General features: G+C 42.9%; 1 protein-coding gene across 4 annotated transcripts; it reads left to right on the top strand.

Moving 5' to 3' along the window:
• Positions 1 to 2,607: 2,607 nt before the first annotated feature.
• On the top strand, positions 2,608 to 15,463 carry LOC308066039 (uncharacterized protein). Of its 4 annotated transcripts, none has more exons than XM_080392856.1 (5): positions 2,608 to 2,763; positions 11,740 to 11,876; positions 13,101 to 13,202; positions 14,282 to 14,381; positions 14,918 to 15,463. In XM_080392856.1, the coding sequence occupies exons 2-5, from the start codon at positions 11,746 to 11,748 to the stop codon at positions 15,017 to 15,019; spliced, it is 435 nt and encodes a 144-aa protein (XP_080248982.1). In that variant the 5' UTR covers positions 2,608 to 2,763; positions 11,740 to 11,745; the 3' UTR covers positions 15,020 to 15,463. The 4 variants fall into 4 exon arrangements, with proteins under 4 accessions (XP_080248982.1, XP_080248979.1, XP_080248980.1 ...); XM_080392853.1 differs by having other exon boundaries at positions 2,610 to 2,763; positions 14,270 to 14,381; XM_080392854.1 differs by lacking the exon at positions 2,608 to 2,763 and adding an exon at positions 2,776 to 3,557 and having other exon boundaries at positions 14,270 to 14,381.
• The last annotated feature ends 622 nt before the right edge of the window (positions 15,464 to 16,085 follow it).

The raw sequence follows: 16,085 nt of genomic DNA, 5'->3' as shown, positions 1-16,085 counted from the left end.
TTGTGATAGACTCAATATAAAACAATAAGGTATTACTTAATGAACTCCAGAAATTTGAAAAGTCTCTGAAGAAAAAATAAAGGTAAATAATTCATTCTGTAAGACAAATTACATATTAAAAAAATAGATCCATCAAGATGGTAATTGAAATATGCAGTTTGCAGTATGCTGGTATACAGCAAGTAACAGACACAAATCTATATTCCCCAAGAGCCTTAATTCCCCAAGTAATCTGAATAGAATAAACATGATTTACTAGATCATCCTACGGTAATAGGCTCCGTTTCAAGGATGCAACTACAAAAAAAAACAGTTAAGTTTAATAATTAATATAACTGGAGCTATTAAATAGTCCCTAGTTTAACTATGAAAGCAGTGGTAAAATGCAGCGTGTCTTCCATCAGTCACATGCAGTGGAAATTTCCTGGCACAGCAATACATTCGGCAGCAGAAGAGAGCATGGAGCAGCCTTCAACAGCCTTCTTTCAACCAAGAAGGTACGTCTGCTGTGACAGCTGGCAGCAAGAAAAGTGAACCTGAATCTTCTCCTTGCTGTCAACCCTTTTTTGTCCCTGCATCCATCATACCTCAGGGGAAAGCTGAAAAATACCACTTTTTAAATGTATTAAATAATTCATTAAGAACAGAAACAGTTGTTTGGGGTTTTTTATGTAAGAGTCATTCAACTTAATTCAGCAGTCCTTAATCGAAGTTATAGTTCCATAGTATAAAAAGCTGTTGTTTTGCTGTCTCTGAAAATTACATTGACAGTATTACATCACAGCTAATAATAGATGCTGTAGTCTTTAATATTGATGAATCTCCACTTTCTCAAAGTATTGTTCCAACAAGGGGAATTGGGGAGAATTTGAGAGCAGCTCAATGATAGTTACTGTTACTGTACCAGGAAATGCTGTAGCAGCATCAGTGTGCTGTATTTGCGACAGAAATCACTCCAATGATGAAACTTGCATATTTTATTTTAAGCTTGAGTCAACTCACTGAATTAAGCAAGGTTACCTGTATGTGCAAAATTAAGCCTGGTTTCGGGAGGGGAACTGTTATTAATTTGAAGCAAAGTAAATGTGAAAATTGAAATATCAGAGCTGGGAAATAGGACGAAGTCATGACAAGTAGTGATATTGCTGGGGTTAATTTCCCTTTTATTACATTGTACTTTCGAGGCAATTTTCATCTACCCTATTGCACATATAAATGTAAACGCCATCCTCACAACACAAGTCTTTGGCATGCGTTGGAAGATAAGCATTGTCATGTTCACTTTACAGATGAGTAAACCTCACGTATGGGGCTCAGAAGATGAGAGAAAAACATCCATGGTACAAGGAGATTATGCATAGCGCAAAAAGAAGTGCATTGTTAAGTGTGTGTATATGCGTGTATACATATATACACATGCACAAGTACTTTTCGACATTTAGAAACAGACACAAAAGTCTACGAACATCCCAGCTTAAGGCGGACTGCTGTATCTGTGCCACTGTTCTACCTTTCCTGGTGTTTACCTTCACTGACAGAGATGAAATCATACCATAAATAGAGGGCAAAGTCCACTTGCAAGCATTAACTGGTGAAGTTCCCCTGTTTGACGTGACAATAAAGTGTGGAGCAATAGTGGGTTTTGGTTCTTTAAAGCTTTTCTGCAGTGATCTGTGCTCTCTAGTGATGGGTGATACTGACAGAATCAGTCACCACACTGTGATCTACAGCACAAAAGAAAAACTCTGCAAGTCCCATGACCTCCCTAAACCTTTTGGGCAAGAGGTCAGCAGGGTTTCAGTAGGCGTTTTTCTCTTTAACCCCTCATTAACTCTGCACTGGCTGCGCTGCCAGAGCTTCTCCTGCTTTCTGCCCCCCACCCCTATTCCTTAGGTACCCTCGAGGCAGTTGGGGAATGCGTGCCTATCTGGATTGCTTCTGCTAGGCTGAGCTACCTAAGAGGAAAACCGGCTCCTCCCTGCTCAAAAGCCAGCAACAGCACAGCTTTTTCAACATTTAAAGACTGTCTTTACATTACAAGATACATACTGGAGCCCAAAGAGGTTCCTGAGAAGCACTGACCTCTGCCACCAAACCCAAAAGCACGCTGAAGCCCACCGCCAGCCTGGGCTCCCGCACACTCGGGGTGCTGAAAAGAACACACGGGCCGCTCACAGAGAGGCGAGCCACTTAGAAAAGCGCTGCTGCCTGGCAAAAGGGGACCGCAGCGACACATTTTCGGTGACAGCAGGGCCTGGTCGTGCCACTTGGCATCTGCCCAAAGCTCGTGCCGCGGTGGCCGGAGTCCCCGCACGTCCCACCACCATGGTGGCCGCCACCCCACGGCGGTGTCTGCTGTCCCACCGTGGGGCCGTTCGTCCCCGGGGCCACCCCGGCCCCGCCGCGGCGCGGACGGCGCCCCCAGCCCCACCGCCGCAGCCGCGCCCGGCGGCGCCAGCCCGGCCCCGCTCCCCCCGAGGCGCGTCTCCCCCCGCCGGCAGCGGCCGCCCGGGCCACCGGGCCGGACCCTGCGGGGCGGCGGGTGTCCCCGGCGGGGCGGGCCGCGGGGCGGGGCGGGGCGGCGGGCGGGCGGACAATAGGGGCCGGCTGCGAGTGACGCCGCGGTGACTGGCCGGCGCGGTGGCGCGGTGGGGCCAGGGCGGGGCGGGGGGCGCGGGGACCCCCCCTCCCCTCACGCCCGCCTGTGTGCCCGCAGGGCGGCGGCGGCTTCCAGCGCGGGGCGCCGAGCGGAGCCGAGCCGAGGTGAGCGGCGGGGTCCCGGCGGGAGGGGGCGGAACGGCGGCGCCTTTCCTTGAGGCGGGCGTGGGGAACCGGCCGGGCTGTCCCGGGCAGACCCGCTCCGCGCTCCCGGGCGGTGCGGGGCACTGGGGGCAGCCGGCGGCCCCGGGACCCGCCGCCTCACCTGCGGTCCCAGCCCCGGGGGGGGGGATATCGCGGCCGCGGGCTGTCCCGGCGCGTTTCCACAGGCAGCCCGCCCCCACGCACCTCGTCCGGGTGCGGCGCCGCAGCATCCTCGGCCCCGGGAGGGGGGATCGGTGGCGTTTCGTAAACACGCCGGGCGAGTAGGGAGCGCCGGGAGCGGAGAGGTTGCGGGCAGCGCCGGGCCGGGCCCGCGGGCGGTGCGGCGGCAACGGGCGGGCCCGGGGCGGGAGGCGTCCGGCGCTGGGCGGGCGCGGGCTGTCCCGGCCCTGGCTCCCGCAGGAACGCCGGTGCCCTCCCGGAGGATGCTGCGGGACCTGCGCGCTTTGTACGCGGCTGCTGTCTCCTGAGCAAAGGAGGAGCGGCGTACGTGTACTTTCACTCTTAGCAAAGCAGGAAATAAGCCCTCAGAAGCAGCCTGGGATGTACAGCAAAAAGTGCCACCGATAAACACGTGAAAATATTCCCCGAATAACGCGTTTTCTATATCTGTATGCTTGCAACAATGCTACTAACAGGAACGATGTGCGACTGCAGAGATGGATAAAGAAATCCATACGGCAGTATGTACTCAGTAATGTTTAGGTCCTTTCACAAGGAGTGATCACAGGAGCTTGGTGAGTTCTGTGATTAAGCAGATTTCTAGGTGTTTAAATTGCAAAGTGAGTATTAGCCAGAGTCTGCTTCTCTAGGCTGCAGCAGAAAGACCTATGTATAACCAGAAGACAGAGTGGTCCCGTTGTTATTTTCTCTCACAGGTACATGGCCAAAGTTATTTTGAGTTAATGTATTGTGGGTATGTGATTTTTTAAAAAAAATGTGTTTATTTGTTTTTTGCCATTTAATGCATGTCAGCTGAGTGGGAGTTAGTACTGAGTATAATGAAGAAAACCAGTGTTTGTTCAAGGTGTTTGATCTTTTCTGATGTCAAAACGTCATTGCAGTAGAGACCATGGCTTTCTGCAAGGAGAAATTTAAGAAAATTGCCTGCTTTACCTGATAGGTAGGTGTGCGTGGTGGCTCTTTTTATTAAGGACTTTTGTATCAATAGGCCATTGACTGTACAACCATTTAGAGAGGACTGAGAAAAAGTGAGTGTGCTCAGCTTCTGCAGGGTAACCCTGCTAGCTAAAGCGAGAGCTGGCAGGAGTAAAATACCAACTGTGAGCTTGAGCCTGGGCTCACCAAAGGGAGTGGTAAGACCCCTCCTAATGCAGTATGGAACTGAAATGAAACTGGAAAGCAAAATATTGAAATCAAAACTTAGATGAGTAAAGGCTACAAATCTACAAAAAGAAAATGAGTGAAGAACACATTGCATTTGGAGAAATACAGTGCTGTATTGGGGCAGTGTGACTCCCATGCATAAAACCTTTGTTTGCTCTTCACAATCGGTTTTATACATTTGATCTATTTAATAAGATACCTTTTTTATTGTTAGTTACACTGTCTGCAAGATGTATGGAATATGCCTTACCAATGGTAATTTGGTAATTTTATTATGTAAAAATACCACTAAATATACTGTAGGAGAACTAGGATTTTCAGAGTCATTTTACTGCAGCGTTTGTAACACCGTTACTATCAGCATTTTACCAGTGCAGGAAGCCTGGGTAAAACTGAGAACATCGCATTTTAATTCTTCATGCTGATGTGCAGAACAAGAAAGACAGCGTAAACAGTGAGTTAAATTTGGGTTCTTAGACTTACAGTTACACTGTACCTGCATTATCAACAGTTTCTCTCATCCTCCCAATCTGGCAGATTGGGATCTCAGTGGGATCTCAGAGACACCTGCAGGAGAAGACCACCGAAGGTCATAGAAGATGCTGAGTTTTCTGACCTTGAGTCTAATAAAGTGTCCCTGTTAAATGGGACAGGATCCAGGTACAAGGTGGCAATACATGACAGCATATGTGCCATGCTGCACAGCGCTAAGGGGGACCAGGTGAGGGAAGATGGTAGCCCATAGTTATCTCGAATGTACCTGCTTTTTAAGAGTATGGATGATCATATTTAAATTAACAAGATTATTTTGTCCATTGAAGCTAAGCATCAGCATAAGTATTTTTATAGATTATGACCTTGGTGGTCAGCATCCTTTAATCCTGAATTTAATATCAAGGCATGAATTCTGTAATCTGCTTGATGAGGATGTCAGCAGGCGCATTGCAGGTACTTCATCCTTCAAGTGGATGGGTTAGTAGAACAAGGTCTCTTCAGTACATCAAATTTTTAATTTTTTTTTTCCCCCAGTGTGATTGGATGGATGTTAATGTTAGATTGAAGCATTCCAATTTTATTATGTAACTGTATTAATAATTATGAGCATTGCATGAACTTTTCTGACTACCAATAACAACTTTTCTAACTGCATCACTTATCTTAGGAGCTTTCAAAAGTAAAAAAATCCAACATACAAAATTTTAGAATAAATGTGAACAAAGAAACATTTTCCATAGCCTTATGGTTCATTAATGGATTACTGAACTACATACATTGTCATATTTACTTCCTAAAACTTGGCCAGGCAATTCAAGTAACAATTTAAAAAATTTTCTTATTTATTATAAAAGAATCTTGACCTTTTGGTGAGAACGAGAAGTGCAAAGGGCAGAAGATGTTTTGAAAAGAAAATGTAAATATTAGAGCAGAAGCTTTCTGACTTAATGTAAACCTTAACTCTTTGTGAACAAGCAGAACAAAGGCAACATCCCTGACGTATGTGGTGTTGTCACAAACCAAAACTGAGTGTGTCAGAAAAAATGCTGTTGCTGTTGTTTTTTTTCTTAATAGAAATGGTTAGTTTCACTTTGGTATGAATATGTTTTTCTCTTCAATGTTCTTAGTTCTTCCCATAAAACTTGTTGGGAATTTATTGCTTTCCTTTTAGTAAAAGCAGATACCCGCCTTGTTTCTCCAGGTATTTAGAAACCCTTGAAATAGGCTTGTGAGCACTGAAGGAATTAGTAGACTCTTCAAGGAAAATGATACTTTGTAGGCTTAACAAAGCATGGCTTTTTAATGCAGATATAACTACTATTTACTTTTTAAGGTGGAAACCTCTTGTTCTCTACAGTCATTATATTAAATGTCACAGTAAGGACGGGTGCTGAGTCCTCTAACAGACAACATGCAAATGCTGATTATGCATAAGAATCTTGAGAGAGTCTCAAAGTCTTGACTCAGAATTTCAGTCAGTGTCCCCAAAACATTTTTCAGTAGAGACCTGTGTGAGCTCTTTATTTCAAAAGGTTTCCTCCATTTAAAGTCTGCTGCATGCATTTCTTTCACTACTGAGGTCACAGAACTTGCTTAAGGAATACAATTCTTATTTTTAAATACAATCAAACACTTCATTCCTATCCTGTTTTGAGGTAAGAGCCGGTGTTAAATTTGCAGGGGAGGCATGTTCTCATACTGACTTACTGAGTACAAAAGTGTAAAAAATAAAATGTAAAAAGTAGAGCATGTGTTTTCTGGATTTACAGAAGTGTGCCTTTAATAGCTGTTTGAGGCAATATTAAGAAGTGTTTACGCGTAAACAGTCTCCAAGGTCATTGATGTTAAACTGACTGGGAACACAGTATGAGACAAAGAATTAATTTATCTTTGATCCTTGACCTGATACTGATTTAAGAGTTAATCTGGCAACCTGAGTTAACTAACCTGCACTATTCAAAAGTGAGTAACAACGACTTAACCTCTTATCTGTCTCAGAGGAACTGAGGTTACTGATGGCAACCCTGCGATGCTTTGCCACCAGCTGTGGCGGTTCAGGAGGAAGGCCCGTGGAAGCCCAGATGTCCCTACAAGGGAAGGGGCAGAGATACCCTGTACGTGGGCTTATAAGCTTCTGACTTGCAAGGGAGAAGGGTCCAACAGCCAAGGGCAACCAGCTGCTAATCTGACAGGGGTCATAGGAGAGCCTGGAACTTGAAAAAAACAAAACAAAAAACCCACCTGGGATTTTAAAGAGCATATTCTTCCCTGCTACGGTACCCCATGTGTCCAAAATTCCCGTTTCTCTGAAACCTTAACTAGCTCTTAATCCCTGGTCATCTTATCCAAGACTTGTCCTGGTAAAATGGCATAGAGATTTGTATTTGCAACAGCAAGGATGATGTCATGTTTTGAAAGAGGTAGCTATGGATTGAAGCTATATATGCAAACAACCAAGCCTGTATTTGTTTTTCATTTAAATTTAGTTTGCATGTGCAGCTGGTAGAATCTGAAACAGTTTGAGATACACTTAGATACTTTGGGGGTAAAGGATGAGGGTCCTTTCTGACAATCCGTATTTATATAGGTAGGTGCTGGGAATTTTAAGCCTGAACATTGAAATCAGATTATTTGTAGTGGTTTTCTGTTTACATAACCAGCTTTGAAACATACTAAATCACTAACTGTAATTATTAGTAGCTTTGTCGTGACATGTTTGCATAAAATACGTAAGATTGTAGGTGTAAGACATAAAGTACGCATACATTATATTATAGATAAGTCATAAACCACATAAAGATAATACTATAATTAATAAATTATAAATAAAATAAATAAAAACTATAATTAATGCATTTCAGTGCGTTATACTGAAGTATCATTGTGCCTATCCTAAAAAGTTACTACCACAGCAAATCTAATTGAACTACAAGGAAATTTCAGGACCTTTTTTTTTCCCCAGCTCACCTGCCGGCGTACTTGATTTAGCAACATGTTCTTTTTTGCTTTTTTTTTCTCTTTTGCTAGGTAAAATAAAGACAAATAGAAAAAAACTGACTATGCAAAGTCAAGGCAGCGTCAACATACTCTTTCTACCGAAGATGCATCATTATTCAATCATAATGCTGTTTATAAGAAGCTGTAATTTCCATGATATAATTAGGCATTTATAGGGCTGTTTTTCAGAATTTGGATCTAGGCCTCTATTCAGCAAAACATTAAGTATGTATTTAACTTGAAATACATTATTTATTCTGCTGAAGGCATTTCACCATTGAAACTAAGCTTTTAGCTTGCCCAGTCAAAGCCTTACAGAGAAGCAGGAGCTTTTTAATCTGTTTGCTAGTTTGGAAATGATCTCTGCTGCCGGAATGGGATCCTGCTGCTGCCTCCTTGGAGGTGTTGTGAGGACTCTGTTGTGGTTGCTTGCTCTTTAAATCACAAGCAATTACTTATGCCCACATATGACCTCTTGGTTTCTGTAAACCAAAATCAGTTTGCCTTTGCTTTCTGTGTAAATGAGAGGAAGAAGGAAAGCATGAGATGGGTGGTAGAAGATTAACACATCCTGCTTGGGAGAACCAGAAGAGCCTGTGGAATGGGATATATGCTCCTCCTGCCCAGCTCTAGACAGATCCAAACTTGAGGAACAGAAGAGGTCCATATTAATGCAGCTTTTATGTGCATTTCTATATATAAACCTAGATTTTAAAAACGATGACAGAAATCAGTAAATGGCCTCAGCTTGTTCCTTCCTTGCCATGAAGGCAATTTCTAAGCTTTTCTTTGAAACTAGATTAGGCCCATCTTGTACATCTTCAAGACGGTAGCCCTACCAGACTACCTTTGCCCCACCACTGTCCATCCTGTAAAATACATTATAAATCCCCTCTTTGTGGGATTGTCCTTACACTGAGACAAACTCGTGGCCAAAGCCAGCATACCAGGCCGCAGCTGAGTTGTGGAGAGCATGACCCAACAGCTACTACAGTTTCTTTTTTAGCCTGTGGGAGGAAGGTATTATCATAACAGGTGTGAGGTAGCATATGTTACTCTTTAGGCTTTTGTTGTGGTATTGTATGGTTTGTTTACATGTCTGAGTTCTGTAGTGCATTGACTTACTATATGTCTTTTTCAGAACACAGTTTTCATCTCACACAGATATAGACGTTTCCATTGTATGGCTCTGTGAATATGAAACTAGCATCTAGTCTAGGAAGAAAAAAGAAAGAAAAGTACCTTTTTTTAGATTATTATTTTTCAGAATGCACAGTTGTAAAGGCTAAGAATAGTTAGTATACATGTGCAATAGACAGCTGACTTTGTGCTAGGTTTTAATAAATTTTATCCACTATAGTACTTGTTTTACTAGAAACCTTTAACAACTTTATAATCTGTGAAGAAACACAATTAATACATTTCTGCTTGTTTGAGTTTCCCTGTGGTACCCGCAGGCTACAGGAATACATCACTACATACCTAGCTGTTTATTTTGTACCTGTGAGCATACATTCCGGTTGTTTAACCTCAAGAAGTCCAACACTGCATGCTTTGACTGTTTTTCTATGCAGTCCACTGAGACTAACTGCATCCAGAGAACTGACACTCTGGGTGTCCAAGTGAGTACTTTGGCACCTCTGGGATCCTTCAAACCTTGCTAAGCCATTCTGTGTTTCTCACTTGTGGATCTTCAGGACCCCTTGGAGCTCCTGCCTGAGCTCTGGTGGAGCTCTCAAATTGGGAGCTGCCCAGGGTCATCCAGCCCGTACTGCGATAGTGTACATGTCGCATCAGACCTTGCACAACCAATGGACAGGAATGCACTTGTGGGAATGTGATCAGGCATGACTGCCACTACACTCAGTAACCCACTGGTCTAGATGTTCCCCTGGGAAATTAAATAGTTGGCTCAAGTACCTGCTTCAGTGAATATGGATTTATTTAAAGTGATGCAGTTTCACTGTGGGGTATGTATGGCACCTGACTAAGAGCTACAAGGTCCTTGGGGTGACTGGAAATTGGGTATGGTGCTGGAATGCCCAAAGTCCCTCTATGGACATTACCCTTTTTTTCACTATTTTTGTTTGGACTGGGGGGATAGACATACAGCAATGCATAAAGGAAGTGTTTAAAACAGCACAGGGCATCTCTTGAAGCAAAAACAGCACCTGAAACTATTCTTTCTCTCAAAATATTTTCTTATTTAATTAAGCCTTTTAACTCACCTGTAAAATACATTCAGATCCTGCTGCTCTTACATACAAAGCCATAGTTACCCCCTTGGAGGAAAGGGCTGTGTTATTCCCCCTCACTAAGAGCTGGGTCACACAACTCCCTCACGGCAGTTGCAGTAGAATTCAGAAGGCCTGACCCCAGCTCCCCTTTGTCACTGCTAAACTATGCAGGTCTTCAGAAATCTGGATATATTTTAAATCCTAGATTATAAACGTGTGTACAAATAAAACAGAAATGCTACAAATAGAATGAAAAAAGCAGAATATTAAACTACAAACTGTAGGACACATAATATCTACCCTGCAGAAACTAGTCTGTAGCGTGCTTCTCCCCAGCCACATTAAACATCGTTTAAGAGGAGCCTTCAATTCTGCAGAACCAAGTATATTTTCATATATTTAGTATCATGTTTCTGTGTGTTTGCTTATGCAATAATGTGTACACATTAATTATTAATAATTTTGCTTTGCGGGAAATGTAAATTTCATCTAAATGTTGAAAGACAATCGAGGCTTCCTCAGGGCACAAAGGCCCCAACCTCATCCCAAGTGTAAGACTTAAAGGGTTTCCAGGACCGCAGAAACGTGGCAAACCAAATCACTGCTAAGAAGCCTTATGACAGGTACCTTTTGCTTGGTTTAGCTCCATCTCTGAGAATATTTTACGTGAGTTTTATTCATTTGACCTGCAGAGAGCATGCATAGAAGGAGAAAGCAATCCAGCCGGGGGGAAATCCCCTTCATTGCTGTCCAAGATCACTCCATCAACAAAGAGGGTCAGTCCTGCAATGATGGAGCTGGGAAGCAAAGAGATCATAACAGAGCTGGCCAGAAACATGCCAGATAAAACCAGAGGATCTCCAGACACTGTCATTAAGTTCATCATCAGGCACCCTCGAGACAGCAGGCAGAACCTTCTGCCGCAGCAGATGTCCAAGGGGCGCAAGGAGTGTTACCTGCTCAGTGGCGTGCATGTAGTTTGAAATAATCCCCGTCCACAGCTCCGATGTTGTTCCTCTTGATAAGCCAAAAAAAAAAAATAATCATGACTATCATAGAAACATCAGCTCTGCTCCAAGTGCTGCTGCTGGTGAAATGAACTTGTTCAAGGCTTTCAGTGTTACCCAAATACTGGCAATATTATACATATTATGCTGAAACCTGTTAAGTTTTGTGTTTATTTTGCTGAGAAGAGGGCTGCCTCCCATGAGGTGCTTACATGCTAGAGCCTGGCTACTGGTTGTGAATAATTTCCCCATTGTACGAGCAGGCAGCTCCAGTGATTTTAGTGGTTCCTACTGTCCACTCTTCCATTTGGAAAGCTATTAATCTGTTTAAGTCTTATGCTTTATTTCTGCAGCGAGCTGCTTGTAATTTCCATGGTGGCAGCCTCCAGCTGAAGAATGTGTGTAAACTCAGACCTAAATTAAAGACTTAAAAAACCCTGTTTTAGGCACTTTGTGCCTGGGGACCTCCATTGGTTGGAGTGATTTAATGTCTGGCAGGTCACTGCAAACAGTGCAGGAAAGCACCTTCCTTATACTGGGTGAAACTACTGAGAGACTATATTTATCTACACTAGCTACATTTACCTAGATTTTCCAATTTCTAGGCTGCTTTGAGCCGATATGAAGCAGCAGGCATCTAAATACTGCATGTTTGAACTGCTGTACATCTGTTGGGTCACTGAAACTTTCCTTTGCTCTCAAAATAGTGCAACGCTCGCGTTCTGACTGGAGAAGTAAAAAGGGTAACTTTAAGAGTACTTTAAACAATTTCCATCCAAACTGAGAAGACCTTGTGTTACAAAACCCACGGGGTTGTCTTTTATGACTCATTGCAGAATAAGATGTCTCAAACGAGGAGAATCCCCAGGCGCTTTGCCCCCTCCAGCTACCCCAATGGAGCACCAGAAGAGGAAACCTACAGTAACCTCCAAACAATTTCAGGCACCACAGAGCAAATGGAGTTTAATATCAGGTATCATGCTGCATTAATACTCCTTCTGTCCTCCCTGTCCCCCTCCCAAATACAAACCCCCCCCAGACTTTCCAGAAGACTTTGCTAAGCCAAATAATCATAGTGGATACTATTGGAAAAGGAATAGATGCAAGTGCAGATAACCTGTAGCGCTTAACACTGACCACGCAAGATTATGCTGCATTAAATGCCTGTAAGTTTTTATCCTGCACAGGGACACAGATGTGGCTCTTCATTAGAAACCCACCTGTTGCAGCAAGCAGCTGAGGAAGCCATTTTTACGTAATTGTCTGGGCGCCTCTCACAACAAACTGATAGTGCTGCTTTGGGTTTTTCTTAATCCCATACATACATTTTTTCCAGTTCAAGAGTCAGGGACTGCCTTTCCCCCCCTTCTGTGAGAATTCCTTTCTGTGGGTTTGTTGTTTTTTGTTGGACTGACCAAACCAAGCTGAAGTTTTTTTAAGCAGATCTCTAGAATTAAGCTCTTAAGCCCACTTACTATTCAGCAGATCTCAAAACAGATCTCGGCACAAATACAAGTTAAAATAAAAATGTATAGACGTATTATTTTTCTTAAAAAAAAAAAAAAGGATGAGTGTCTAAGGGAAGCTAAATCTAATTGGAAATTTTCATCAGGAAAACATACCCAGTTTTTGGCATCAACATATGCCACAGACCTTGTAGTTCAAGGTTCTGCATGCCCCAGGACCTCCCTAAGAGCCTTTAGGTTTTGGTCATTTCACACCCTGGCACCACCTATTAGCTGGAGAGCCACACTGCATTGTGGAAATCGCTGGAGTAAACCTGTTGGATGGATGACAAAGCCAGCCGTTACGCAAGATGAGATATTTTGAAAAGTCCAATGTCAAGGCAGTTTCAGTATTTTGACTTTGGAATAAAAACAACAAACCCAAACCCGATTGCATTGCCTTGTATAAAGAAACAAGAACCTAAAAACCCAACAGTTTTTCAGAAGTGCCAAATATGCAGCTTTTTATGAAAGCATCAAAGCACTTCTGTACGCATACAAAGACAGGCATAAGATGCCTAATCAGTAAAACCATAAATAACATGAAAAAACCCAACCTTTAATGTTTTGCTTTTCGTGCCTAGCTTAGTCCAACTGTTAGGGGAGTAACTGTGTCTGACATTTGCAGAGTGCTTTTTACCTAATTGCCATTGCAGTATTTTCCTAACGCACGCAACCTGAATGCCTTACAGCTCAGCTACCCAGGTTGGCCATCAGCTGGCCCTGATTGGAGATGAATTTAACAGGACATATAACAGAAAGTTTGAAGATACACTGCTTCACCTGGCACATGGGTAAGTTACCTTACTGGCACTGTCACTCTTCAGATCCTTCTAAAAAAACGTTAGATAGATAAACCAGTAATGTTTTCATTTTATTGCTACTATTGCTTCTTCATACAGAACTTAAAAAAACAAAACAGGTACTGCAGCTTATTGTATATAAGAGCTTTATAATGTGAACTGTTTCCATAGACTGCAGCCATTTACAGTCAAAAGACTTAAATAATTTCTTGGTACACAGCAGCACAGTAGTTTTCTAGGTTAGACAGTGTCTTTAAGCACAACTGAGCGATGAGAGGTCTGCAGCCTAGTTAAGTGTGGTGCTTCAGGGATTAACATGTTATTGCACGTCAAATAACCCACCCATGCACATAGAAGAAAACGTGGCTAGACTAGTTGGAATTGCCTTTTACCTGCTGTGAGCTGACAGGGTTGTCATGCATAGTTATTAACTGCAAATTAACTGACGGGCAGTAATGTCCTAACCCAAGATACATTATCTGTATCTGAAGCCCCAAGTACTCACATGCGGTTCTACCTCTTCTCCCCTGGCTTCAGGGGGAGGGCATCAGTCAGTGTGCATGTACAGAGAATGCGATTTAATCACAGCCGTGTTCCCAGACAGCATGTAGTCAGGTAACTTCTCCCTCACTAAGGCTGGATTCACGCTGCTGTGTCGGTCCTGTGTTGCTGCCCCAAACTCTGATTCACTAGAAATCAACAGCTCTTGTTGGGTTGCGCTGTTCTGAGTTTGAAACAAGGGCAAAGGCACAAGTTGTTGTTCAGGAGCTCTGCTGCATGTTCCCTTGTGTGATGTTAGTGATCTATTAAATCTGAAACCAAATTACCTTTTGCTTTCAAAGCCCTACTAAGTTGGCAGATCTTCTCCCTAAATATTTAGAGAAATATTCATGTACGCATAGACATTCAGGAACAACATGCTGGAATTTTGGGTTTCTTTTTATAGTTGTCTAAACCTTGGTATTTTATTTGCTAGTTTTTAGAATAAATTTTCTATCCCTGTGCTTTTTGTTTTCTTTTTTGTTTTGCTTTGGTTTTTTTTTTGTTTAAATCATCAGGGTTGCTATCAGTGTTTTCCAGACATGGAATATTATTAAAAGTGTTATAAGAAGCTTTGGAAATATTTTGAACAATAACTGGACAAAGAGGATCATTGGTTATGGAAGCTGGGTATGCTCTCCCTTTTCTCCCACCTTTTTGTTGACAAGTAGGTAACGGCAACACCGAACTCCCATGTAAGTGTCAATGAGTAAAGCATATGATGAGGCTCTAGGTTTGGGTTTATTCCTTAGTTTGTTGGTGTCCCCCTGGTGCCCCATTTTTTGTTTTTAGGCTGAAATTTCTTATTTATAGACAGAGTATGCCAAACAGCTGCCCAAGTCCCACACAACTCACAGGGGCTCCTTGCAGAGGGGAAGGCGTCTCCTGCCTCAAGAGGCTCTAAGGGTCTGCTCCAGGGGAGATAAGCAGGACTGCTAGTGGTGGCATTTCACCTGTGTTTAACCCACAGAAGACAGGAGGATTCTTTAGAGGCTGGATATGACCCTGCCACTGCAGCAGGCACAGCAAAACTAGACCCCAACGCGCGTTTCTGCAGCAGAACTGGACTGTATTCTCTATCTCACACGCAGGCATTCTTGTTAGCTTTTCTGCACCATCTTTTTGCTGCCTGTTACTTCTAATTACCTTCCCTTTTCTCCCTGCAGATTTGCAGGCTTCCTTTCAGGTGCGTCTGCCAGAAGCTGGTGCCTGCAGCCTTGCTTGTTGTTGCCTTTTGGTGGGCCATGAATTATGGACTACAGAATTAAAACAGAGAATTACAACAGGAGGTCATTGCTGGACTCTGACCAGTATCATTAACACCCAGGTGGTGGCAGCTGGTTTGTTTTTCAAATGTACACTGATAAAAATCTCTTTTATATTTAAAACCTAGGCTAGTGCTGGGTCACTGCTGTTTCATACCTTTTTTAAGAAGAAAAATGTTTAAAATAAGGAGGTTGTTGCTGGATAACTGCCTGACTTGCTAGTTTTGAAATGTGACTCCAGGCGATTAGAAAGTCTGTCTTTTTTGTGTTTGTTTTAATGCAATATAAAGTGTCTATTTCATATAAACGAGTTTCTTAAAGAGATTCTGGATGTGGGGAAGATTGAAGGCATGCTGGACATCCTTTAAATTTTAACACTGTAAAAGCAATAGTAAAGATTGAAACCATGATACTTTTTTTAAAATTAAATTGTTGTTTCAAATGTTTTGCAGTGCTATCTACTTTATTTTCAAAGACTGTGCTATCACATTAATAACAATATCTTGTCTTGTACATTTTGCTATCTAAGACTACGGGACAGCCTTTATTTGACTCTTACATAGTAAAATTAGCATATAAAATAATAGTTTGGGGGGGGGGAGGGGGGGAAAGAGTGGTTAGGATGAGCTAGCAAGCACGTTGGTTGGGTTGGTACTTGAGAGCCACTCAAGCCAAGCTATTACTTTTCCGGAATTTTTCAGAAACCTACTAGTAGATTTTATATTCTTCTGCCTCTTTTTGAAGTAAAACTTTGAGTTGCCCAGAAAAAACCCAAGAATTTGATTGAACTTGGAAAGTGGATTTTTTTGATGACACGTGTCTTTTCGGAAGGCATGTGCTTAGGGGGAAATAGATGACTAAGGGAAACTTGTCATACAGGACGGAGATGGCGTAGGTGTCACCCTCGCATACTCCATAGGTGGCCATTAGGACACAGTTGGGTTTCTTCTCTCTCAACAACGTGCCCCAACTGTACCGAGTTGTTCTCTGTATCTGGGTGCATCTTCCCTACCCTTTGCTTTTGAAGCTGTTTTTCACTGTACACAGTTATCAACACTCTCTCAGCAAG

The sequence above is a fragment of the Falco punctatus genome (assembly GCF_963210335.1).
Source record: "Falco punctatus genome assembly, chromosome: 6".
NCBI classification, from domain to species: domain Eukaryota; kingdom Metazoa; phylum Chordata; class Aves; order Falconiformes; family Falconidae; genus Falco; species Falco punctatus.
This window is presented reverse-complemented; position numbering and strand designations above follow the sequence as displayed.

Bases quoted from the DNA above. Each gene is read 5' to 3' on its own strand.
- LOC308066039 (XM_080392853.1), top strand. From the start codon at position 11,746: ATGTCTCAAACGAGGAGAATCCCCAGGCGCTTTGCCCCCTCCAGCTAC. The intron at 11,877-13,100 runs GTATCATGCTGC...AATGCCTTACAG, and splicing joins CAAATGGAGTTTAATATCAG to CTCAGCTACCCAGGTTGGCC. The intron at 14,382-14,917 runs GTATGCTCTCCC...TTCTCCCTGCAG, and splicing joins TCATTGGTTATGGAAGCTGG to ATTTGCAGGCTTCCTTTCAG.